Source organism: Bos mutus, chromosome 2, assembly GCF_027580195.1.
Source record: "Bos mutus isolate GX-2022 chromosome 2, NWIPB_WYAK_1.1, whole genome shotgun sequence".
In the NCBI taxonomy this organism is placed as follows: domain Eukaryota; kingdom Metazoa; phylum Chordata; class Mammalia; order Artiodactyla; family Bovidae; genus Bos; species Bos mutus.
In genome coordinates this window covers 109,996,712-110,019,762 of record NC_091618.1, presented here as the reverse complement: position 1 = coordinate 110,019,762, position 23,051 = coordinate 109,996,712, and the positions used below count along the sequence as shown (strand labels likewise).

Below are 23,051 nucleotides of genomic sequence, written 5' to 3'. Positions count from 1 at the left end.
ATTGTCACTACTTGGAATGCAAGCTATTGGTATCTTAATAGGTAGAAGCCAGGGATACTGTTATACATCTTATAAGGCACAGGGATACCTTCTGCAACAAAGAATTACCTGGTCCAAAATGTCAGCAGTGCTGAGACTGAGAAACTCTGGGTTAAGCCACCAAAAATATTTGCTTGCTTGTTATTCATAGTCAAATGCATTGCAGACTGATAAGAGTCCTTTAACTGGGAAATATTAAATATACACCATGGGCCAGTCATCATATAATACAAGACACTAGAGATTTAAAAAATGAATACAAAGTCAAGGATCAAAGTCCAAATATGAAAGATTTGAAAACCAAGGTTAATTCCAAATATGTATGGATGCCTAGAGTTGCTCCAGACCATCCACTGGAAAAAATATCTGGATCTCAAAGGATTGCTCTAGAACCTGAGAAAGTCAATTGGTCAACTCTGGAGATGTCCACAGTGTAGACTTTTATGGCTCTTCTCTCTCAGAGTAAAAACTGAAATAGAACGAAGGCTTTGTTAAGGAAATATTAAATCATAGCAATAATTTTGCAGTATAAAAGGGAAGAAGCAGCTTTCTTGAGCAAACTAGTTACTAAAGACTATGTTAGAGCACAAAGAGAGGCCAGGAGAGAGACTCTGACAAAGAAAAGTGACATCCAACATAGTCCCACATGGGACAAGACTATCATGACCTATACTGATAAGGATCAGAGAAAAGTGTCCAAAATGCTAGAAGATGAACTCAAACTAGGCCAGAACAGATTGAGTTTTTTTTAAATCCCTTGGTTAAGTAAAGCTGGAAACTGTTATCAGAAACCTGCTGTATGGTAGAGCTGTGGTTCAAAAAACAAATACCTTCCCAAACAAAAAGCAGACTATGCTTAGCTTAACTTAGTAAACTGTATATAGTTCTCATTCCAGTGTTAACATTGTTATTATCAACAAAAGTTATATTCGTCTTAGAAAATTTCTAAACTAAAGACATCCTCCAGGGACTTCCCTGATGGATCTAGTGGCTAAGACTCCATGCTTCCAATGAAGGGGGCCTGAGTCTGAGCTCTGGTCAGGGAGCTAGATCCCACATGCCACAACATGCTCCAACTAAGACCAGGTGCAGTTAAATACATAAATAATAAGTAAAACAAACAAACAAACAAACAAAAACTCCTCTAGCTATCCATGTTGGGGTGGGCTTTTCTGTACTGTTACAGTTGATCCCAAGATATGGCATGGTCAAACAAGGGGTAATGAATGCTTATTCTTTTAGCCTATCCATCTTTCTCCTCTCCTTCCTTTAACAGAGCCCCTCAGACCATGGTTCACATAGGGCAGACCTCCATCCCCTGGCACTTGGCTGAAGACTCTACCAATCAAACACCAGCAGGTGACCCAAGGTGGGACAACAAGAGTGTTCCTTGAATGGGAAGTCTCAGGAACTTGCTTGCAGCTGATGTTGCTAAACCTTTAGGATGCTTCCTACAGAAGCTTCCAGGGACCATCTTTGTGAACACATGGCAAAGAACTGCCTACCTGACAAAAAACTCAAAAGAGGGACAGCAAAGTTGGTGAAAAGAAAAGACAATGGCTTGGTAAAATTGCTGGATGCCCTGGATCCAGACATATCTTTGAACTTTCTAGTTATGTAGCCACTATATCATCCCCTTTTAAATTTTGCTTCAACTCATTTGAGCTTCAGTCACTTGTTATTAAAAGATTCCTGACTAATACACCGGGTAAGCAGCCTTCTTTTACAGGTTATTGCCTTAATAGGGCATATGCTGTGCTGGTTAGGGAGCTCTAACTGATTCTTTCTTTTCTGGAATGTGAGCCGAGAGGTGAGAAGATGAGAAAAGAGGCTAGAAATCCAGGCAGAAGCCAGACAGAGAATCTTCCTGTCCTGTGAAGTTTGTCTTTTCTTTGGGGGTGGTGCAGGGGGGGGGGGAGGCGGGGAAGATCAGTGTTTATTGTAGAGAGAAGTAAGACAAATTAGTTTAAATGCTACTTTTTTTAGTGTATTAAACTCTAATAATTCAAGCTGGGTTAGAGACTTTTTATTAACTTATTATGGTTTCTTACCTTTTCTTGACAAAGAGCTACTTAGCACTTACCTGAACTCTTATGCTCTAACAATCTAGATGCTACTTTTTATAATGCAAGCCAAACTTAACCTCAACAAAGCCAGCTCCTGTCATGCATTTTAAAACTGCAAGGGCCAGAGTCAACCAAGAGGTGATAAAAGAAGGTAGTAATGAAGAGGAAGGAATAAGAGTTTGCTTCAATTCAGTAAATATTTATTAAACACCTAATGTGTATCAGGCACAGTGCTGGCCAGTACAGATACGAAGTGAGCTGGAAAACACCCCTGGTTCCCAGGTGGTGAATGTCAAGGCAAGATCCCAGCAGCCAGTTTCCACCTCACTGTAGTAAGCGCTACTAGTGAAGCTCATCACAGTCTCCAAACCTAGCCTGGGGGGAGCAAGGAGGAGATAGTGCCTGTTCAAAGTCTGAAGGAGTAAGCAGAGGTTAGACGGGTTAACCTTTCAGGTTAACCTGAAAACAGCAATCACAGAAAACCAACCAGGCTGATCACATGGACCACAGTCTTGTCTAACTCAAGGAAACTATGAGCCAGGCCACGTACGGCCACCCAAGACGGACGGGTCACAGTGGAGAGTTATGACAAAATGTGGTCCGCTGGAGAAGGGAATGGTAAACCACTTCAGTATTCTTGCCTTGAGAACCCCATGAACAGTATGCAAAGGCAAAATGATAGGATACTGAAAGAGAAACTCCCCAAGTCAGTAGGTGCCCAATATGCTACTGGATATTAGTGGAGAAATAACTCCAGAAAGAATGAAGGGATGGACCAAAGCAAAACCAAAACCCAGTTGTGGATGTGACTGGTGATGAAAGTAAAGTCCAATGCTGTAAAGAGCAATATTTCATAGGAACCTGGAATGTTAGGTCCATGAAATAAGGCAAATTGGAAATGGTCAAATGAGTGATAGCAAGAGTGAACATCGACATTTTAGGAATCAGCGAACTAAAATGGACTGGAATGGGTGAATTTAATGGTCAGATGACCATTATATCTACTACTGTGGGCAAGAATCCCTTAGAAGAAATGGAGTAGCCATCATAGTAAAAAAAAGAGTCTGAAATGCAGTACTTGGATGCAATCTCAAAAATGACAGAATGATCTCTGTTCATTTCCAAGGCAAACCATTCAATGTCACAGTAATCCAAGTCTATGCCTCAACCAGTAATGCTGAAGAAGCTGAGGTTGAATGGCTCTATGAAGATCTACAAGACCTTTTAGAACTAACACCCAAAAAGATGTCCTTTTCATTATAGGGGACTGGAATGCAAAAGTAGGAAGTCAAAAGACAGCTGGAGTAACAGGCAAATTTGGTCTTGGAATACAGAATGAAGCAGGGCAAAGGCTAATAGAGTTTTGCCAAGAAAATGCACTTGTCATAGCAAACACCATCTTCCAACAACACAAGAGAAGATTCTACACATGGACATCACCAGATGGTCAATACCAAAATCAGACTGATTATATTCTTTGCAGCCAAAGATGGAGAAGTTATATACAGGCAGCAAAAACAAGACTGGGAGCTGACTGTGGCACAGACCATGAACTCCTTTTGCCAAATTCAGACTTAAATTGAAGAAAGTAGGGAAAACCAATAAACTATTCAGGTATGACTTAAATCAAATCTCTTACAATTATACAGTGGAAGTGAGAAATATAGATTCAAGGGATTAGATCTAATAGAGTGCCTGAAGAACTACACATGGAGATTCCTGACATTGTACAGGAGGCAGGGATCAAGACCATCCCCAAGGAAAAGAAATGCAAAAAGGCAAAATGGTTGTCTGAGGAGGCCTTACAAATAGCTGTGAAAAGAAGAGAAGCAAAATGCGAAGGAGGAAAAGAAAGATATTCCCATTTGAATGCAGAGTTCCAAAGATTAGCAAGGAGAGATAAGAAAGGCTTCCGGTGATCAATGCAAAGAAATACAAGAAAACGATAAAATGGGAAGGACTAGTGATCTCTTCAAGAAAAATAAGATACCAAGGGAATATTTCATGCAAAGATGAGCACAATAAAGGACAGAAATTGTATGGACCTAACAGAAGCAGAGGAGAAGGCAATGGCACCCCACTCCAGTACTCTTGCCTGGAAAATCCCATGGATGGAGGAGCCTGATGGGCTGCAGTCCATGGGATTGCTAAAGAATCAGACACGACTGAGCAACTTCACTTTCACTTTTCACTTTCATGCGTTGGAGAAGGAAATGGCAACCCACTCCAGTGTTCTTGCCTGGAGAATCCCAGGGACAGCAGAGCCTGGTGGGCTGCCATCTATGGGGTCATGCAGAGTCGGACACGACTGAAGCGACTTAGCAGCAGCAGCAACAGAAGCAGAAGATATTAAGAAGAGGTGGCAAGAATATACAGAACTATACAAAAAAGATCTTAATGACCCAGATAATCATGATGGTGTGATCACTCACCTAGAGCCAGACATCTTGGAGGATGAAATCAAGTGGGCCTTAGGAAGCATCACTATGAACACAGCTAGTGGAGGTGATGGAATTCCAGTTGAGCTATTTCAAATCCTAAAAGATGATGCTGTGAAAGTGCTGCACTCAATATACTAGCAAATACGGAGAACTCAGCAGCAGCCACAGGACTGGAAAATGTCAGTTTTCATTCCAATCCCAAAGAAACGCAATGCCAAAGAATGCTCAAACTATTGCACAATTGCATTCATCTCACACGCTAGTAAAGTAATGCTCAAAATTCTCCAAGCCAGGCTTCAACAGTACGTGAACCGTGAACTTCCAGATAGTCAAGCTGGATTTAGAAAAGGCCAAAGGAAGCAGAGATCAAATTTCCAACATCTGTTGGATCATCGAAAAAGCAAGAGAGTTCCAGAAAAACATCTACTTCTGCTTTATTGACTACGCCAAACCTTTGAGTGTGTGGATCACAACAAACTTTGGAAAACTCCTAAAGAGATGGGAATACCAGACCACCTTATCTGCCTCCTGCCTCCGGAGAAATCTGTATGCAGGTCAAGAAGCAATAGTTAGAACCGGACATGGAAAAACAGATTGGTTCCAAATCAGGAAAGGAGTATGTCAAGGCTATATATTGTCACCCTGCTTATTTAACTTATATGCAGAGTACATCATGCGAAATGCTGCGCTGGATGAAGCACAAGCTGGAATCAAGATTGCCGGGAGAAATATCAATAACCTCAGATATGCAGATGACACAATCCTTATGGCAGAAAGTGAAGAGGAACTGAACAGCCTCTTGATGAAAGTGAAGTGGAGAGGGAAAAAGTTGGCCTAAAACTCAACATTCAGAAAACTAAGATCATGGCATCTGGCCCCATCACTTTATGGCAAATAGATGGGGAAACAGTGGAAACAGTGACAGATTTTATTTCTGGGGGCTCCAGAATCACTGAAGATGGTGACTGCAGCCATGAAATTAAAAGACGCTTGCTCCTTGGAAGAAAAGTTATGACCAACCTAGACAGCATATTAAAAAAGCATAGACATTACTTTGCCAACAAAGGTCCGTCTAGTCAAGGCTATGGTTTTTCCAGTGGTCATGTATGGATGTGAGAGTTTGACTGTGAAGAAAGCTGAGCGCTGAAGAATTGATACTTTTGAAGTTGGTGTTGAGAAGACTTGAGAATCTTGAGAGTCCCTTGGACAGCAAGGAGATCCAACCAGTCCATCCTAAAGGAAATCAGTCTTGAATATTCATTGGAAGGACTGGTGTTGAAGCTGAAACTACAATCCTTTGGCCGCCTGATGCGAAGAACTGACTCATTTGAAAAGACCTTAATGCTGGGAAAGATTGAAGGTGGGAGGAGAAGGTGATGACAGAGGCTGAGATGGTTGGATGGCATCACTAACTCAGTGGATATGAATCTGAGTAAACTCCAGGATTTGGTGATGGACAGGGAGGCCTGGCATGCTGCAGCCCATGGGGTCACAAAGAGTTGGACATGACTGAGCGACTGAACTGAACTGAACTGAACTAGCCTGTTTAAGTTAATTGACCAAGTACTTGGAAAAGGGGCATTCAGGCAACATAACATGAACATAACATGACCAAAAGCATAGGAGTATGGAACAACGTGGGGTGTTTATGAAACTCTAAGTAGTCTGGATTTTGCGGAAGTATGAGCTGAGAGGTGGGAAGACAAGAGAAGAGATTGGAAAGGTGGCTGGGGTTCAGATCAGGGAGATTTCCCCTTATCAGGCCAAGGGGCTGAGGCTCATCCAGTGAGGTTTGAATGGTCATTTCAACTAAGGATTTTAAGTAAGGGAGCAACATGATTGGATAAGAGTTTTAGTTAAATTGTATTCTGGTGGCTCTTTGGAGAAGAGAAAAGGCAGGAAGTCCATTTAGGAAGCTAAGTCAAAAGAGTAGACAAAAGAGCCTCTAGAGGTTTGAAATAGATTTTGATCAATGGACTAGAATTGAGAATTCAGAAATAATTTATGACCAGTTTATGGTCAACTGATTTTTAACAAGAATGCCAAGACAATTTAACAGGAGAAAGAATAGTCTTTTCAACAAACAATGCTAGGAAAGCTTGGTATCCGTATATAATAGAAATGAATGTAGTTGAACCTATATGTACCTCACATCATACATAAAGATAATTCAAAATGCACTATTGATCTAAATATAAGGCCTAAAACCATAAAATTCTTAGAAGAAAACAGGAATATAGCTTCATGACCTTGAATTAAGCAATAATTTCTTAGATATAACACCAAAAGCATGACTAACAAAAGAAAACAGAAAAATTGGGCTTCATCAAAATGTAAAAATATTAATGCTTGAAAAGATACCATCAAGAATTGAAAAGACAATTCCAAAGAAAAAGAAAACTGAAAATAGTATATCTGATAAGGGCTAGTATCCAGAATATATAAAAATCAACAATTAAATGGGTAAAGGATCTGAATAAACATTTCTTTGGACGAAATATTATAAATGATCAGTAAGCATATGAAAAGATGCTCAGATTAGATAGCAGTGAGTTGCACAACTCATGAATATACTAAAACCATAGAATTGTGCACTTTAAAAGGTGATTTTATCATATATGAATTATATCTCAAGCTGTTGCTATTATTATTAAAAGACCTTGGGAGAAAGGATGGGAGATTAATAAAGCCTTGGGAGAAGGGATCAGGAAATTCCCAAAGGAATCTTTTTGATAAACCTTAGCTGGTAAAGTTGACAGGACTTTTGATGGACTGTTTGAAGAGAATGAGAAGATAGAGGTTACACCTAGCTTTCTGAAGGACAGGAAATAGAGGAATAGAACGAAGAAGGAGAAGATACCAGGGCACCATGGGTTTCTCATGCAATCATGAGAAAATTGGAAGTTGCTAATGAAAGAGAATGCTCAAACTACCGCACAATTGCACTCATTTCACATGCCAGTAAAGTAATGCTCAAAATTCTCCAAGCCAGGCTTCAGCAATATGTGAACCATGAACTTCCAGATGTTCAAGCTGGTTTTAGAAAAGGTAGAGGAGCCAGAGATCAAATTGCCAACATCCGCTGGATCATGGAAAAAGCAAGAGAGTTCCAGAAAAACATCTATTTCTGCTTTATTGACCATGCCAAAACCTTTGACAGTGTGGATCACAATAAACTGTGGAAAATTCTGAAAGAGATGGGAATACAAGACCACCTGACCTGCCTCTTGAGAAACCTATATGCAGGTCAGGAAGCAACAGTTAGAACTGGACATGGAACAACAGACTGGTTCCAAATAGGAAAAGGAGTACGTCAAGGCTGTATATTGTCACCCTGCTTATTTAACTTCTATGCAGAGTACATCATGAGAAACACTGGGCTGGAAGAAGCACAAGCTGGAATCAAGACTGCCAGGAGAAATATCAATGACCTCAGGTATGCAGATGACACCACCCTTATGGCAGAAAGTAAAGAGGAACTAAAAAGCCTCTTGGTGAAAGTGAAAGAGGAGAGTGAAAAAGTTGGCTTAAAACTGAACATTCAGAAAACGAAGATCATGGCATCTGGTCCCATCACTTCATGGGAAATAGATGGGGAAACAGTGGAAACAGTGGCAGACTTTATTTTTGGGGGCTCCAAAATCACTGCAGATGGTGACTGCAGCCATGAAATTAAAAGACGGTTACTCCTTGGAAGGAAAGTTATGACCAAACTAGATAGCATATTCAAAAGCAGAGACATTACTTTGCCAACAAAGGTCCATCTAGTCATGGCTATGGTTTTTCCATTAGTCATGTATGGATGTGAGAGTTGGACTGTGAAGAAAGCTGAGCGCTGAAGAATTGATGCTTTTGAACTGGGGTGTTGGAGAAGACTCTTGAGAGTCCCTTGGACTGCAAGGAGGCCCAACCTGTCCATTCTGAAGGAGATCAGCTCTGGGATTTCTTTGGAAGGAATGATGCTAAAGCTGAAACACCAGTACTTTGGCCACCTCATGCGAAGAGTTAACTCATTGGAAAAGACTCTGATGCTGGGAGGGATTGGGGGCAGGAGGAGACAGGTACGACAGAGGATGAAATGGCTGAATGGCATCACCGACTTGATGGACGTGAGTTTGAGTGAACTCCGGGAGTTGGTGATGGACAGGGAGGCCTGGCGTGCTGCAATTCATGGGGTCGCAAAGAGTCGGACATGACTGAGCGACTAACCTGAACTGAACTGAATGACTGAGAAGATGGCAAAAGTTTCACTTTGTTCAACAGACACTGATTTAACAATTATTATGAACTGAGTCCTGGGAGATGCAGTTCTCCGTCCTGTGAGCTAAACCAGGAGAGGTGGGCCTTTCTGGAAAACTTAAAGGCTAAGGCCCAGGAATCCACATGTAATCTCTGAAAATCTTTAGGATGTGGACTCTGTGTATTCCTGATTTCTTATCATGCAGATGATGAAACATCCTCTATGGAAATATTAGGTTACTTGCCAAATACTCTATGTAAGAGGAGACTAGAACTTCAATGTTATCACTAAATTATACTATTTTCTACAATAGTTTAGTAAACAAACTATAAGACTTTGAACTGAATATGCTGTACTATCCTTTAGACATTTGCCAGAACACATCCAAGTATGTGCATCATACACGTGTGTCTCAGAGCAGACCTTCTGCTGGACCATGCTTCAGAGTCCACTGACCATGAAGCCAACAAGCATTCATAGATCTTTCCTGTGATAGCTCAACAGTAGGACTTCCAGGAGGTCTCAGCTGCCTGCCCAGTACTGTCAGGCAGCCTTCTTCAAGCCTGCCTGAGAATAGATGAATGCTTCCGACCCACCTGGCCCCACTCTTGAGAGGGTGTTGAAAATAGCCCTTTTCTTGAAGGTGCCACGAGTAGAAAACTGGAAGGGCATTTCTAAGTCATTTTGCCAGGAAATTCAAGGATGAGGAGGCAAGGAAACATTTTAGCTTTGGCCAAGTCTGCAGACGTGGGTGACTTGGGAAAGTCCTTCCTCATTTTCGAACCAGACAACATAATCCTCAAAACACTGCCTTTCAGGTGTGTGCAAGTCAGGATTTCAGTCCCGAGTGCCAGAAAACACAAAAGGTAAAGAGTAACACTAAACAAGTCTTTATCTTTTATTTACTGCCACCTGATAAGCCCTGCCTTTGATTGTTTTGTCTGCATATTTCCTGCTAAGAGTTTACAAAACAGCACTCCTGAACAGGAAGATAAGAGGTGCCCCTATTTGTTGAATAACATCAAGGGGGGAAACTGCTAACTCATCCATTTTGTTGTTAAGTTGCTCAAAAGGATCAAAATACCAATTAACTTGCTGGCTCAGAAATCTCTGATACCCTCAGATTTACTGACATTTTGAAACTCCTGTTCATACTTGCCTACTGGCTTTCTGATTACGAACAAAGAAGTGCCAATCTGTTTAGCATTTGACCTGTTTTCTTAAATATTTTTTATGTATTCAACTCTTGGTAGCTAAAAATACTTGACTAGTCACATTCATGAGCTAAAATCATCTTTTTTTTTGTTTGTTCCACCTCCAAATTTAAGATGAAAAAAGAGGCTCAAAGATACTTCCTTTTAAAAAGCCATTTCATTCTTATTTTTAATTTAACAGCTCTCATTGCCAAAAGCTCTTTTTGCTCTTTCATCTGCATGGAATTTAGTGGCATTGGGAAGATCCAATGAAGTGACCTGCCGTATTAGGATCCATTCTTCCCTGAGGAAAAGTTGGAAAAATGACCTTGGGCAGAAGTTTCAGCACGGTGGTGAAAAGAAACTAAAGATGGTTGGTGGGGTACAGCAGATTTTATAATAATTTTAATTTTCCTCTCTGGATATTCTCAGATAATAATGCTTCTCAGAGATTCTCTGTTGTTATTCTTATTTCTTCACAGAAAGTTTTGTGAAAATTCTACCTATAATCACATGTATATGTAAGACATACCTACGGCAGCTGTTCAGAAAAGAGCAACATTTCACTCTTAGGTAAAGGCAGTTTCTGGGTTTAGGAAGCTCTACAGCAATTTCTGCAACAAACTTTTATTGAATGGAGTAGACTGAAGAGATTAGAACTGTGGCTGTTGTAGTCAGACTCCTTGGGTTCAAATTTTGGTCCTATCATTTATTAGCATTGGACTTTGGTAAAACCACTTACTTTCCTTCTGTGCTTCAATTTCCTCATCTGTAAAATGGGGATAATAATAAAGCCTAGCTTATGGGGCTGCTGTATGGATCAAAAGGAGATTACACATTTGGGACATTTTCGGTGCTATGTAGATGTTAGCTATCCTATTAAATCGTGCCAGATCCTGACAAAGGAGTGGGTGTTGTGTGCATTTACATTTGCCAGAATCTTGAGCCATTCATGGAAGAATACTTCCATTACAGCAAAAAAAAAAAAAAAATCTGGAGATTTTGAAACCTAAGGTTTATATATATGTTTATATATAACACATATTATATATATGTTTATCTATAACACAAAAATACCTATAGACATTTCTATTTTTCAGATGTGATAAGAAGGGGGGCTTCCCTAGTGGCTCAGACAGTAAAGAATTTGCCTGGAATGCACGTGAACCAGATTCGATCCCTGGGTCAGGAAGATCCTGTGGAAGAGGGCATGGCACCCAACTAAAGTATTCTTGCCTGGAAAATCCAATGGACAGAAGAGCCTGGCAGACTACAGTCCACCAGCTCGCAAACAGCCAGGCAGACCACTTTACCAGCATCCTGAGAAATCTGTATGCAGGTCAAGAAGCAACAGTTAGAGCCGGACATGGAACAACAGACTGGTTCCAAATTGGGACAGGAGTACATCAAAGCTGTGTATTGTCACCCTGCTTATTTAACTTATATGCAGAGTACATCATGGAAAATGCCAGGCTGGATGAAGCACAAGATGGAATCAAGATTGCCAGGAGAAATATCAATAACCTCAGATATATAGATGACATCACTCTTATGGCAGAAAGTGAAGAGGAACTGAAGGTCCTCTTGATGAAAGTGAAAGAGGAAAGTGAAAGAACTGGCGTAAAGCTCAACATTCAGACTAAGATCATGGCATCTGGTCCCATCAGTTCATGGCAAATAGATGGGGAAAAAATGGAAACAATGACAGACTTTAAATCAAAATTGTGGGCTCCAAAATCATTGCAGATGGTGACTGCAGCCATGAAATCAAAAGGCGCTTGCTCCTTGGGAGAAAAGCTATGACAAACCTAGACAGCATCTTAAAGCAGAGACATTACTTTGTCCACAAAGGTCCATCTAGTCAAAGCTATGGTTTTTCCAGGAGTCATGTATGGATGTGAGAGTTGGACCATAAAGAAAGCTGAGTGCCAAAGAATTGATGCTTTTGAACTGTGGTATTGGAGAAGACTCTTGGGAGTCCCTTGGACTGAAAGGAGATCAAACCAGTCAGTCCTAAAGGAAATCAGTCCTGAATATTCATTGGAAAGACTGATGATGAAGTAGAAGCTCCCATACTTTGGCCATTTGATGCAAAGAACTGACCATTGTAAAAGACCCTGATGCTGGGAAAGATGGAAGGCAGGAGAAGAAGGGGATGACAGAAGATGAGATGGTTGGATGGCATCACCGACTTGATGGACATGAGTTTGAGCAAGCTCCAGGAGTTGGTGTTGGACAAGGAAGCCTGGCGTGCTGCAGTCCATGGGGTGGCAAAGAGTTGGACACAACTGAGTGACTGAATTGAACTGATCAGAAGGGAGCTTAATTTGTCTTCCAGACGACTGTAATTCAGTTGGAGTACAACAGAAACAACATTTAAGCAAGTAAATGGCAGCTGGAAAGTCTTCCCTGGTGGTTCAGTGGTAAAGAATCCACCTGCCAATGCAGGAGACGATGGCTCCACCACTGGGTTGGGAAAATCTCCTGAACTAGGAAATGGCAACCCACTCTAGTATTCTCGCATGGGAAATCCCATGGACAGAGGAGCCTGGCAGAGTCCACGGGGTTCCAAAAGAGTCGAACACAACTTAAGGACTAAAGAACAAACTAGCCAATCACATGTTTGGAGGCAAGAGGGCTGGGGATGATCCCAGGGGACAGAATAGCTTTGGCACAGTTGTGTTTAATATAATGTATTTCCCAAAATACCAGCCTGACCTTTTCACAAACTCCTCGAAGAGGATGCGGTGAGAATACCCCTGCTGGCGGATGCTGACTGTCTCTAGGATGCCCGTGGAGCGGAGCTGGGCCCGCACTTTGTCTGTGGAGAACTTCAGGGCCTCTCGGTCATCATTGGGCTTGATGCAGCGTACAAAGTGGGGCTGTCCCACCACCATTTTAGAGAGCAGATCCATCAGAGAATACTACCAGGGGAAAAAATGCACAAGAAGTGAGGTTACCAAAATCATACTGGATAATTACAACAGTGGCTGGCCCAGGCTTCCAAGGCAGTTTGTCACCTTGTAAACAACTCATGGAACCTTTGAGGCTAAACAAGAATTCAGCAAAAAGAAATAACAATATAAGTTCTGACTTATATTGTTCTGTACTTATAGCTGCCTGTGGATTTTCTTTAAACATTACCTAGGGCCAAGCAATATCCCACTTGGCAGAAACTCAGCCATCTAAGAATTTGCTTAGATTATCCCATAACTCTGTTGCCAGAACTAGCTTGTCTCTGATATTTCACGGTGATGCTCCATCAACTGTATCTGTAATTTCACAGGTCCAGCTTTCAGGGAAGGGGTCAGTTGCCTCCTTAACCTAACAATCACCAGAAAGTCTAAAGCAAAATGAGAAGAATAAAGAGGGCAAAGAAAACAAGAAAACTGGATGGTAAAAGGAGATTCTAATGAAGATAAATTAACATACACCAAATGGCTGTGCAGAGAGCAGAAAGAGCACATGGAAAACTAGGGGTGCTCTCTGTTTCTCACAGACATTCACAGCAGCAGTTCTTCTTTTGGACATGTCTTTGGGGCAATTACAAGCCACACATAAAATCAGTCCCATTATTTCATAATTTTACCTGCTACTGATCCAAAATGGTGTTAACCTAGCTTGGCAATGCGCCATTTTTTTAGCATTTGGGGACTAGTATTTTGAGGACACCCAATTGTTTGTTATGGATATACTTCTGAAAAGTGCATGCCAATGGCTTCTTCTGCTGAAAGAGGGACTCTAGGATCTTGAGGATAACCTTATAGTTAGAGCCTTCAAATCCCATACATGCAGAAACTAGGAGAGTATAATCAAACCACTAAGGGGATCAGGATAAGAAATAAATGGCAATTAGAAATGTCCAACCATAAGTGATGAAACAGGGGCTGAAAACCTACCTGTTGGAGAAGCTGTAGCAGGCATCACTACATCGATGGAACGCTGGACCCAAAGACCTCTAGGTCCCTACAATCCATACACTGAGGCCCATTCTAGTCTACCTCTAAAGCACAGGTCAGACTTCTTGGCTCTAGGTCCTTCTTGAACCCACTAGCTTTGGGTGGAACCTTCTTTCCATGATGCTGGCTCCCAGGCCCACCCTCCAGCCTGCCTGGCAACTCCAGCTCATGATCCACTTGACTTACTATCCCTGCCAAGTCCCTTACTTTGGCAACCCCACCTTACAACCCTATGTTGTTGTCCCTGGTTTCAGTAGTTCTGTCTTTGGACTAACAGCATCTCCATCGTGAAGTTGCCTGGACCTCAGTTCCCCATGGTCAGTGATCTCTAATGGGTTCCCAATCGCAGTGCTTCGTAATTTGAAAAGAAACAAATCTGTGCAAATCAGTACAAAGTGACAGTCTCTTATCTTTCCTCTCTAATGCGCATTTGACAGAGTCCTTATGGAGACAACATTTTTACTCAAAAGAGTCATTCACCAGGTAAAAATATCAGGAATTGGGGTAACAGAGATGGGAAATAATTGTGCTCAGGCAAATGGCTCTTGCAATGGGTCAATTCAGTCTAGGAAAATAAAGTTGAAGCTAAGACATATTTTCTCATGAACTTGATAAGCCTCCTTCTGGAATTTTATTAACTACTTTACTTCTCAGTAAATATGCTGGGAAAGTGGCTGACTCCAGTAGCTTTAAGGCCAAGAAGCAGCTGAAACACTAACAGAATCAGCACATTCAGTGGACTATGTGCCAGTGGCAGAGGGCCCTCTGTAGACACTTGCGGTCTCACGCTGTACTCAAGGGTGGGTTCCCTGTTATAATTCTCCTTTCCCTACACCTCCATCTTTCCTAACTGACTCTGAGCTTTGCTCTTGTTTCAGTGACTCTGTGGTATCTAGGCCTCTTGTGCGAAGGGCTGACTCATCTTTTCTGAAAACAGGCAGAGAAGAGATCAAGAAGACTCCTTACCCGAAAGTAAGAAGCCATGGTTTGCCCCTTCATGTTGGTGGTTTCTTCCGGATGCCGTATCACCTCCAGAGTGTCCACCTGGAACATAAGCAGAGACAGTGGTTTGGGTATAGAGACAGCTTATTTTCTGACATTTCCCAAAATGTGAAAGGCTATTTGATCAAATACCTGAGGGGCCTTGATGTTTATGATGTAATAGTACATACTATAGTACATACTCATTTAAAGACATCTTAAAGAAAAACAGAATTTACATCGTTCTACTTATTTGACAATGACCACACTCTGTGATATACTATATGGTCTCAGTACAAACCCCAACCATGTTCTTTCTGTATTTCTCCACATTCTACTGGGCCCTTATTTAGTTCTCCAATAATGTCATATGAGACCATGCTATTTTTAAAAAGAAAACTGGGTAATAACATATGAAGCTGGGCAATTTCAAAGTGAAAGTGAAGTTGCTCAGTCGTGTCCAACTCTTTGTGACCCCATGGACTGTAGCCTACCAGGCTCCTCAGTCCATGGAATTTTCCAGACATGAATACTGGAGTGGGTTGCCATTTCCTTCTCCAGTGGATCTTCCCGACCCAGGGATCAAACCCAGGTCTCCCACATTGCAGGCTCAGACACTTTACTGTCTGAGCTGTGAAAGTCGCTCAGGCATGTCTGACTCTTTGCGACCCCCATGGACAATACAGTCCATGGAATTCTCTAGGCCAGAATACTAGAGTGGGTAGCCTTTCCCTTCTGCAGGGGATCTTCCCAACCTGGAGAATTTTGGCCTGGAGGATTCAATGGACTGTATCATCCATGGGGTCGCAAAGAGTTGGACAAGACTGAGCGGCTTTCACTTGCACTGTAATTACAAAAACACAGACCCAAAGCCCAGGTTGCACCACAAGAGAATTAGTGAAATCCTAACTGCCTTCCTGCTATCAGACTCTGACCCTGCAACATCCCTCCTGCTGCCCACAGTTCCCACGTGTTCACTGTGGACCAGAGCTTAGAGTACACCTGTTCCCAAGCATCTGCCCCAAATACCTGGGCTGACTGGAAGAATTTATGAATGAAAACCACGGTAGCAAACAATTGCAGGCACCCTGTATTCCATCATTTTATCTCAGTGATAAAATGCCTGCTTCTGCACACACAGAGCTGTTTGGTTTGCAGAGCATATGAGCAGCGTCTCAGCACCAGCCTCCGTGGTAGCCTCCCATCTGCTCGGAACAGGTGGCAGGGGTATGAAGCAGGAACATTTGAACTGGAAGACGCTGCTGTCAGCACGCGTGTTCCACTCAGTGGACTGCTGCCCGGGCAGCTACCTCCCCGCAGGGTGAGGATGTCTGCAGCCTTGTTCAACAACAGTGAGAAGAGGCTACTTAGAAGGGACAGGGCCATGGGAGGTGGCTGAATAACGAGACTTATTCGAGGGGCATTTAGGAAACTGTTTGCAAAACTGAAGAAAACGCTTCAACTGGCTTGTATAAAGAAAACAGGTATGTTTAAGAAGGGGAATAAACAAGGAACTAAGTTTTCAAACTAGAAAAGCAACCTAAATAGTGAGCAGGAATCTGAGGGTGTCTCTGAGCAAAGTGCCATGAGCGGGGGGCAGTGCAGCTTTCTTTTTCTAGGCTGCAGACTGGATCTGTTCCCAGAGCCATCGTTTCATCTGGATGTAGCTGAGCAACAGTATAACTGCCTGTAGCTGTTTTTGTTTTTTTAATGAGAAAGGAGGAAATGACAGCTCTGTGTTGAAAAGGAAGGTTGCTCTCACATAGAAAAGAAAAAACACAACATACCCACCCCACCTGCATAGGTCCGATGGCGCTACCTGCAGGGACCACACGGAAGCTTCCTTCCCTATCTCACCCTCACTAGGAGGACACAGCTCAGCATTGGTGAGATTTGGGGAAAGCTAATTTGGACTGAAGCAAGGAGGATCTTGGCTACGGTCTGCCTTTGGCCAAACTGTAAATTCTGACAGTTTTCCTAAACATTCTTTCTCCTTATTTTCTTTCTCCCCACCTGACTTTCATACACACACACAACTTTTGAGAATTTTTGCACTATTTCTTTTTATTCAGAGATCCTCCCTGAAGAACCACAGCTTGCTTTGAACTCTGCCTTTCCTCCTTCATTTCCCTCCCTTTTTATTCAAATTAGCCGGCTAGTGCCAGCCCCCCAGGCTCTAATCCACTGTGAAAGGGCATCTGGGAAACTCATCCATATTTCTCTTATTAGTAGAATTTACCTGTTACCCTTCTTCAGAACATACAGCAGACCCTTGGCATTTGAGAATTTTAACAGTTTAGTGATTAGGAAAATCTTTGATGTATATTAATTCTGCTAAGATATAACTTTAAAAGTGTGATATATACTGTTTTCAAGATCAGTACCCATTCCCTGTAGCAAGTTGGAAAAATATAGAATGAAGCACCAGTTTGCAATCCAAGGTACAGGGCTGGAAGTATTATTAACTTCCCAAAGCCTGTTATTTAAAAACCACTGCTGTGCGCACACACACACATGAGGTCAGTCAGTTCCCTTTCCTTTATTGCCATGTTTGATTCAGTTTTAGTAATCACCCAGCATGACTTCAAGTTCTGCTCTTTTACTCACATACAGAGTAACTCTTGGGTAGTAAAAACCTATTCTCCTACATATAACTTGGAAATGTTAATGCATGTCTATAGTTCACCACCTACATATCTAGTACTATATTTTAAAGAACAAATAACATACGATTGCGGTTCCTTCTGATTTTAGAATTTGGAAAGGTCTTGGGTTGGTCAAGGGTCTCTTGGATTGGCAAAGAGTATTTGCATAGTTATGAAGTTCCCCTGTACATGGAATGGATCTAAAAGAGGGACTTGCACTTCGGACAAGGGACATACCAGAAGTTGCCTCTCTTGAACTTTTAAAGTAGGAGGACTTTGTCTGCATTGGGCCTGCCACGAACTCTGTGCTGTGCTGTGCTAAGTTCCGTCCAACTTTGTGACCCTATGGACTGGCTCCTCTGTCCATGGGATTTTCCAGGCAAGAACACTGGAGTGGGTTCCATGCCTTCCCTCCAGGGGATCTTCCTGAGGGATAGAACCTGCATCTCCAGCGGCTCCTGCATTGCAGGCAGTTTCTTTACTGCCGAGTCACCAGGGAAGCCCACCATGAACTCTGCTGCTGCTGCTAAGTCACTTCAGTCGTGTCCAACTCTGTGCGATCCCATAGACGGCAGCCTACCAGGCTCCCCCGTCCCTGGGATTCTCCAGGCAAGAACACTGGAGTGGGTTGCCATTTCCTTCTCCAATGCATGACAGTGAAAAGTGAAAATGAAGTCGCTCAGTCGTGTCTGACTCCTAGCAACCCCATGGACTGCAGCCTACCAGGCTCCTCCGTCCATGGGATTTTCCAAGTAAGAGTACTGGAGTGGGGTGCCATTGCCTTCTCCGACCATGAACTCTACAGAACAGCAAAAAACTCAAAGCCAAAAGAAATGCAAAGGTTATTGTCTAAATTAAGAGCTTGTCTTTCTGAACTGATTTCGTTAATAGTTAAAGCTAAGTGTTAGTCGTTCAGTCACGTCAACTCTTTCGGACCCCATGGACTGTAGCCCACCAGGCTCCTCTGTCCATAGGATTCTCCAGGCAAGAATACTGGAATGGGTTGCCATTCCCTTCTCCAGGGGATCTCATCCACCCAGGAATAGAAACTAAGTATCCTGCATTGCAGGTTGATTCTTTACCATCTGAGCTACCCAGGAAGCCCCCAAGCAATGGTTTTAATTTAAAAAATAAAGTTTCTTAGAAATGATCCAGAAAGTAGATTCTATTGAAGCCATCATCTAGCAAACTGTTCTTTCCAAAGGCAGGGATTTCACAACAACAACAACAACAAAGTCTTTTCTGTAGATTCTTATAAATTTTTACCTCAGATAGGAGAAGAAAGGTTGGGAGAGCTTCCAAGGCTCAGGGGGTTTGTGCTATAGGGCCCAGGGCTTGGAATTGGACACACTTGGTTCAAATTCTGGCTCCTGTGCTTAATAGCTATGTGGACTTTGACTTATTAACTTTCCAAAGTCTGTGTTATTTAAAAACCACTGTCTTGCACATTCGCACACACAGAAAAGGTCAGTCAGTTCCCCTTCCTTTATTACCATGTTTGATTCGGTTTTAGTTTAGTAATGCATGGGGTTGCAAAGAGTCGGACATGACTTAGCAACTGAACAACAATAATCAATATTAAGGATGCTGGGTTTTTATTTCACGGAATAAGGTGAGTACTGAGCAACTTCACTTTCACTTTTCACTTTTATGCATTGGAGAAGGAAATGGCAACCCACTCCAGTGTTCTTGCCTGGAGAATCCCAGAGACAGGGCAGCCTGGTAGGCTGCTGTCTATGGGGTCACACAGAGTCGGACACGACTGAGCGACTTCACTTTCACTTTTTACTCTCATGCATTGGAGAAGGAAATGGCAACCCACTCCAGTGTTCTTGCCTGGAGAATCCCAGGGACAAGGGAGCCTGGTGGACTGCCGTCTATGGGGTCGCACAGAGTCGGACACGATTGAAGTGACTTAGCAGCAAGGTGAGTACTAGCTCCCATGCAACATAGCAAGGAAATATTTTTATTTATTGGCAGAGAAAATACTTCCAATGAAACCAGTTTCAAAATGATCAGTATAACCAATATTCTGGATAAAAATATCGTCTGTCTAACCCAGTATACCCTTCTTCTACACCATCAATTGATATAACCATATAAGCCAACTGGAGCTAATCAAGCTTGCTTTGTCAAGAAAGTCCACATGACAAATGTCCTGCCTGATTCCTTGTGAGTGGTGCTAGTTAGCCTTCAAAATAGTCATGAATAAGCTTTACAGTTTGTGGTACAGACTCCAGGCCCATAGGAAATGAGCAAGCTTCCGTATACATATGGACTACACACATGGAATTTTAGATGGTTATCAAAACATGAGTAATAAAACATTTATTGTTTCCAATGTGAAATCATTATACTAAACACTTTGCCTACATTATATCAATGAATTCTCAAAAGGCCACTATGAGGTAAACATCATTGTTACTACTATTCTACATATAAGGAAGTTAACGCTCAAAGATTTTAGGTAAATTTTCCAGAGTCTTGCAGCCAGTAACTGGCCACGCCTAAGTCTGAACCCAGTTCTGATTCCAAAACCTACTCCTTAAACATAATATAATGCCTTTATATGTGATTTGTTATAAGTTATAAAAATCAGTCTGAAAGCACGGTATTATTAGATAGATTTGCCTCATCTGTCAACTAAATTTACTCTAGGATAAAGATATAGCTTCCAAAAAGCCTCGAAAACCATCTACATCTCAGTAATAAATGAAAAACTGGAGGAATTTTTTCCTTTGGTCTCAGTAAGTACCTACGATTTGCATCTCCAAACCTCCGAAGTGTTTATACTTAGCCTCCTGACAAAGCCTTTGGTGAAGAATTTTCATTGCTATCAAGTGACGCATCCATCTCTTAAGGAAAAAGCCCCTGCAGCATCACTCCCCTCAAAAGTCTCCATGGCGCTGAATGAGGAAGCAAGGCTGGTGCGGACACCAGCCCAGGGTGGGGGTGCTGAATGTGGTGGAGGCTAGCTTCCGGCAGGGCCACCTCTTCTACTTTTTCTTGGATAAGGCAGAGAGGAATTGGTGGAGCTTTTTATTGCTGTTGTTACCCTCATATTTTCTGATGCCTTAATTAGAATTTTCAACTCATCTTCTCTCCAAGGGAAAATAAATCTCTAGTCATTTTCATCTCACCTATATATATATATTGTAGTGATGTAAATACACGCCACACACTGGAGGGCACACTTCTCACACAGGCAGTACAGGGAAGGAGATAACAATGTGTGGATAGGGAGTGTGGAAGGCAGAGGAATAGGTCCTAGCAGAATCCAGAGGTCAAAACATCAAACTGAGCAAAGGAGGGGAATACGGGCTGACATCGAATAGTACACAGGAGACTCTCATTTTTTTTTTTTTTTTTTTTGGTCATGATCCTTTTTAGAAGGAGTCTCAGTTAATCAGTTCAGTGGCTCAGTCATGTCCGACTCTTTGCGACCCCAATGACTGCAGCACACCAGGCCTCCCTGTCCATCACCAACTCCTGGAGTTTATTCAAACTCATGTCCATTGAGTCAGTGATGCCATCCAACCATCTCATCCTCTGTCATCCCCTTCTCTCGCCTTCCATCTTTCCCAGCATCAGGGTCTTTTACAATGAGTCAGTTCTTCACATCAGGTGGCCAAAGTATTGGAGAAGGAGTCTGGTGGAAGCCAATGACTCAAAAAAAAAAAAAAAAAAAAAAACCACACATATGGTTGATCCTCATCATTTGTGGATCTATATTGGTGAATTTGCCTACTTGCTGAAATGTACTTTTAATCTCTAAATCAATCAATGCTCACATGCTTTCATGGTCACTGACAGACATGCAGAGTGGTAGAAACTGATACCCGGATGTGCATGCTCCCAGCTGAGGTTGAACAAAGTGACACTCTCTCTGTCTTCCTGTTCCAGCTCTGACACCATAAACAAGTATCTTTTTCAAGGTGTACTTAAGTGCCAGAATTTTTCCTTTTTTTGTGCTTTTGACTGGTGATTATACTGTTCAAAATAGCACCTAATCACAGGACTGAAGTCCTACTGAGAGTTCCTAAGAGTAAGAAGGCTCTGATGTGCCTGTTGGAACATATTTGTGTGTTAGTTTAGCTTCACTCAGGCATGAGTCACAGTGCTGCTGGCCTTGAGTTCAATGACACAAATACTGTATTTGAAATAATGTTTATACAAAGAAATACGGCATATAGTTAATTATTTATAAGAAGTATCTACAGTGGACCCTTCAGCCACAGAGGTTTGAACTACATGGATCCACTTACATACAGATTTTTTTCAATAGTAAATACAGCACTACTACACAATCTATGGCTTATTGAATCTGCATCTGTAGGACTGTGGATACAGAGAGCCCACTGTAAAGTTATTAGTGGATTTTTGACTGTATGGAGGGTTGGTGTCCCTAACCTCCGTGTTCTTCAAGGGTCACCTGCATTAAATATAATGTTTTTAAAGAGAAACACACACAATACAGGTTATATATTAATCAGTTGACAACAGTATTGTGACCAGAGGCTCGCAGGAGCCTAACCATGTATTTCTAGGAGCAATGCTTCAAGATTTGCTGATTCAGCATTCACAGAAGCCGCATAGAACATAACTTTTGTGAATAATGAGGATCAAGTGCATTGAACACAAACAACATTTACATATAATGTCTCATTATATGTACATACATTTACTCTCAGAACCACTGAAACCCCTCTGTAAACCTGACCTAGGGTCCCACATAACTCATGTTAAATAGCCCTAATATCCTGCCACAAATGCACATGGTTGAAAAGTGGAATATTCTATAGGATTGTGCTAACAATGTGGATGTAAGAATTACTGCTAACAAAGATGATCTGAATCCTTACTATGTGCAGGTCTTTTATTCTCAGAGGAAGTGAGTATAGATATGTATGTCTGTATCAATTTGGGGGTAATATTCATGAATTATATGTGGTTGTATTGATTATTCTTTATCAAATGAATCATTTAATATTCAGTATAAACAAAGGGTAAGAAAATTGAGAGACATGACCCCTGTTTATTATCCCCTCAACTTTCAGATCATTATTTCTTGCTGCTAGTGTACACAATGAATATTAAGCAGCCATTCCTTGAGATTTGGGCTAAACATTAGCAGGAAGAATGCAACAGTTAAAAATATTTTACAACCGGACATTTAGCAACTTGTCTAACACCCTCTTTGCATGGATAAGTGCATCACTCATTTTTCAGAAAGCAAAGTGGAGTAATAGGAGGGGGCTTGGTTTCTTTCTTCCCTGCTGACTCCTTTCATTATCCTACTCTACATTGGTGATAGCTTCAAGAAAAAGTGGAATGTGTGCACTTCTTCCTGTGGCTGTGGATGTGCACGTGTGCTAAGTTGCTTTAGTCGTGTTCGACTCTGCAACGCCATGGATCAAAGCCCACCAGGCTTCTCTATCCATGGGATTCTCAAGGCAAGAATCCTGGAGTGGGTTGCCATGCCCTCCT

The 23,051-nt window shown here is 41.9% G+C and overlaps 1 protein-coding gene across 1 annotated transcript in view; it reads right to left on the bottom strand.

The window, feature by feature from the left end:
* MYO3B (myosin IIIB) overlaps window positions 1-23,051 on the bottom strand; it is a 444,395-nt gene that overhangs the window by 174,527 nt on the left and 246,817 nt on the right. Inside the window, 2 exon segments of the mRNA XM_070360748.1 lie at window positions 12,698-12,903; window positions 14,905-14,982. Coding sequence (XP_070216849.1) covers window positions 12,698-12,903; window positions 14,905-14,982 — 284 coding nt within the window.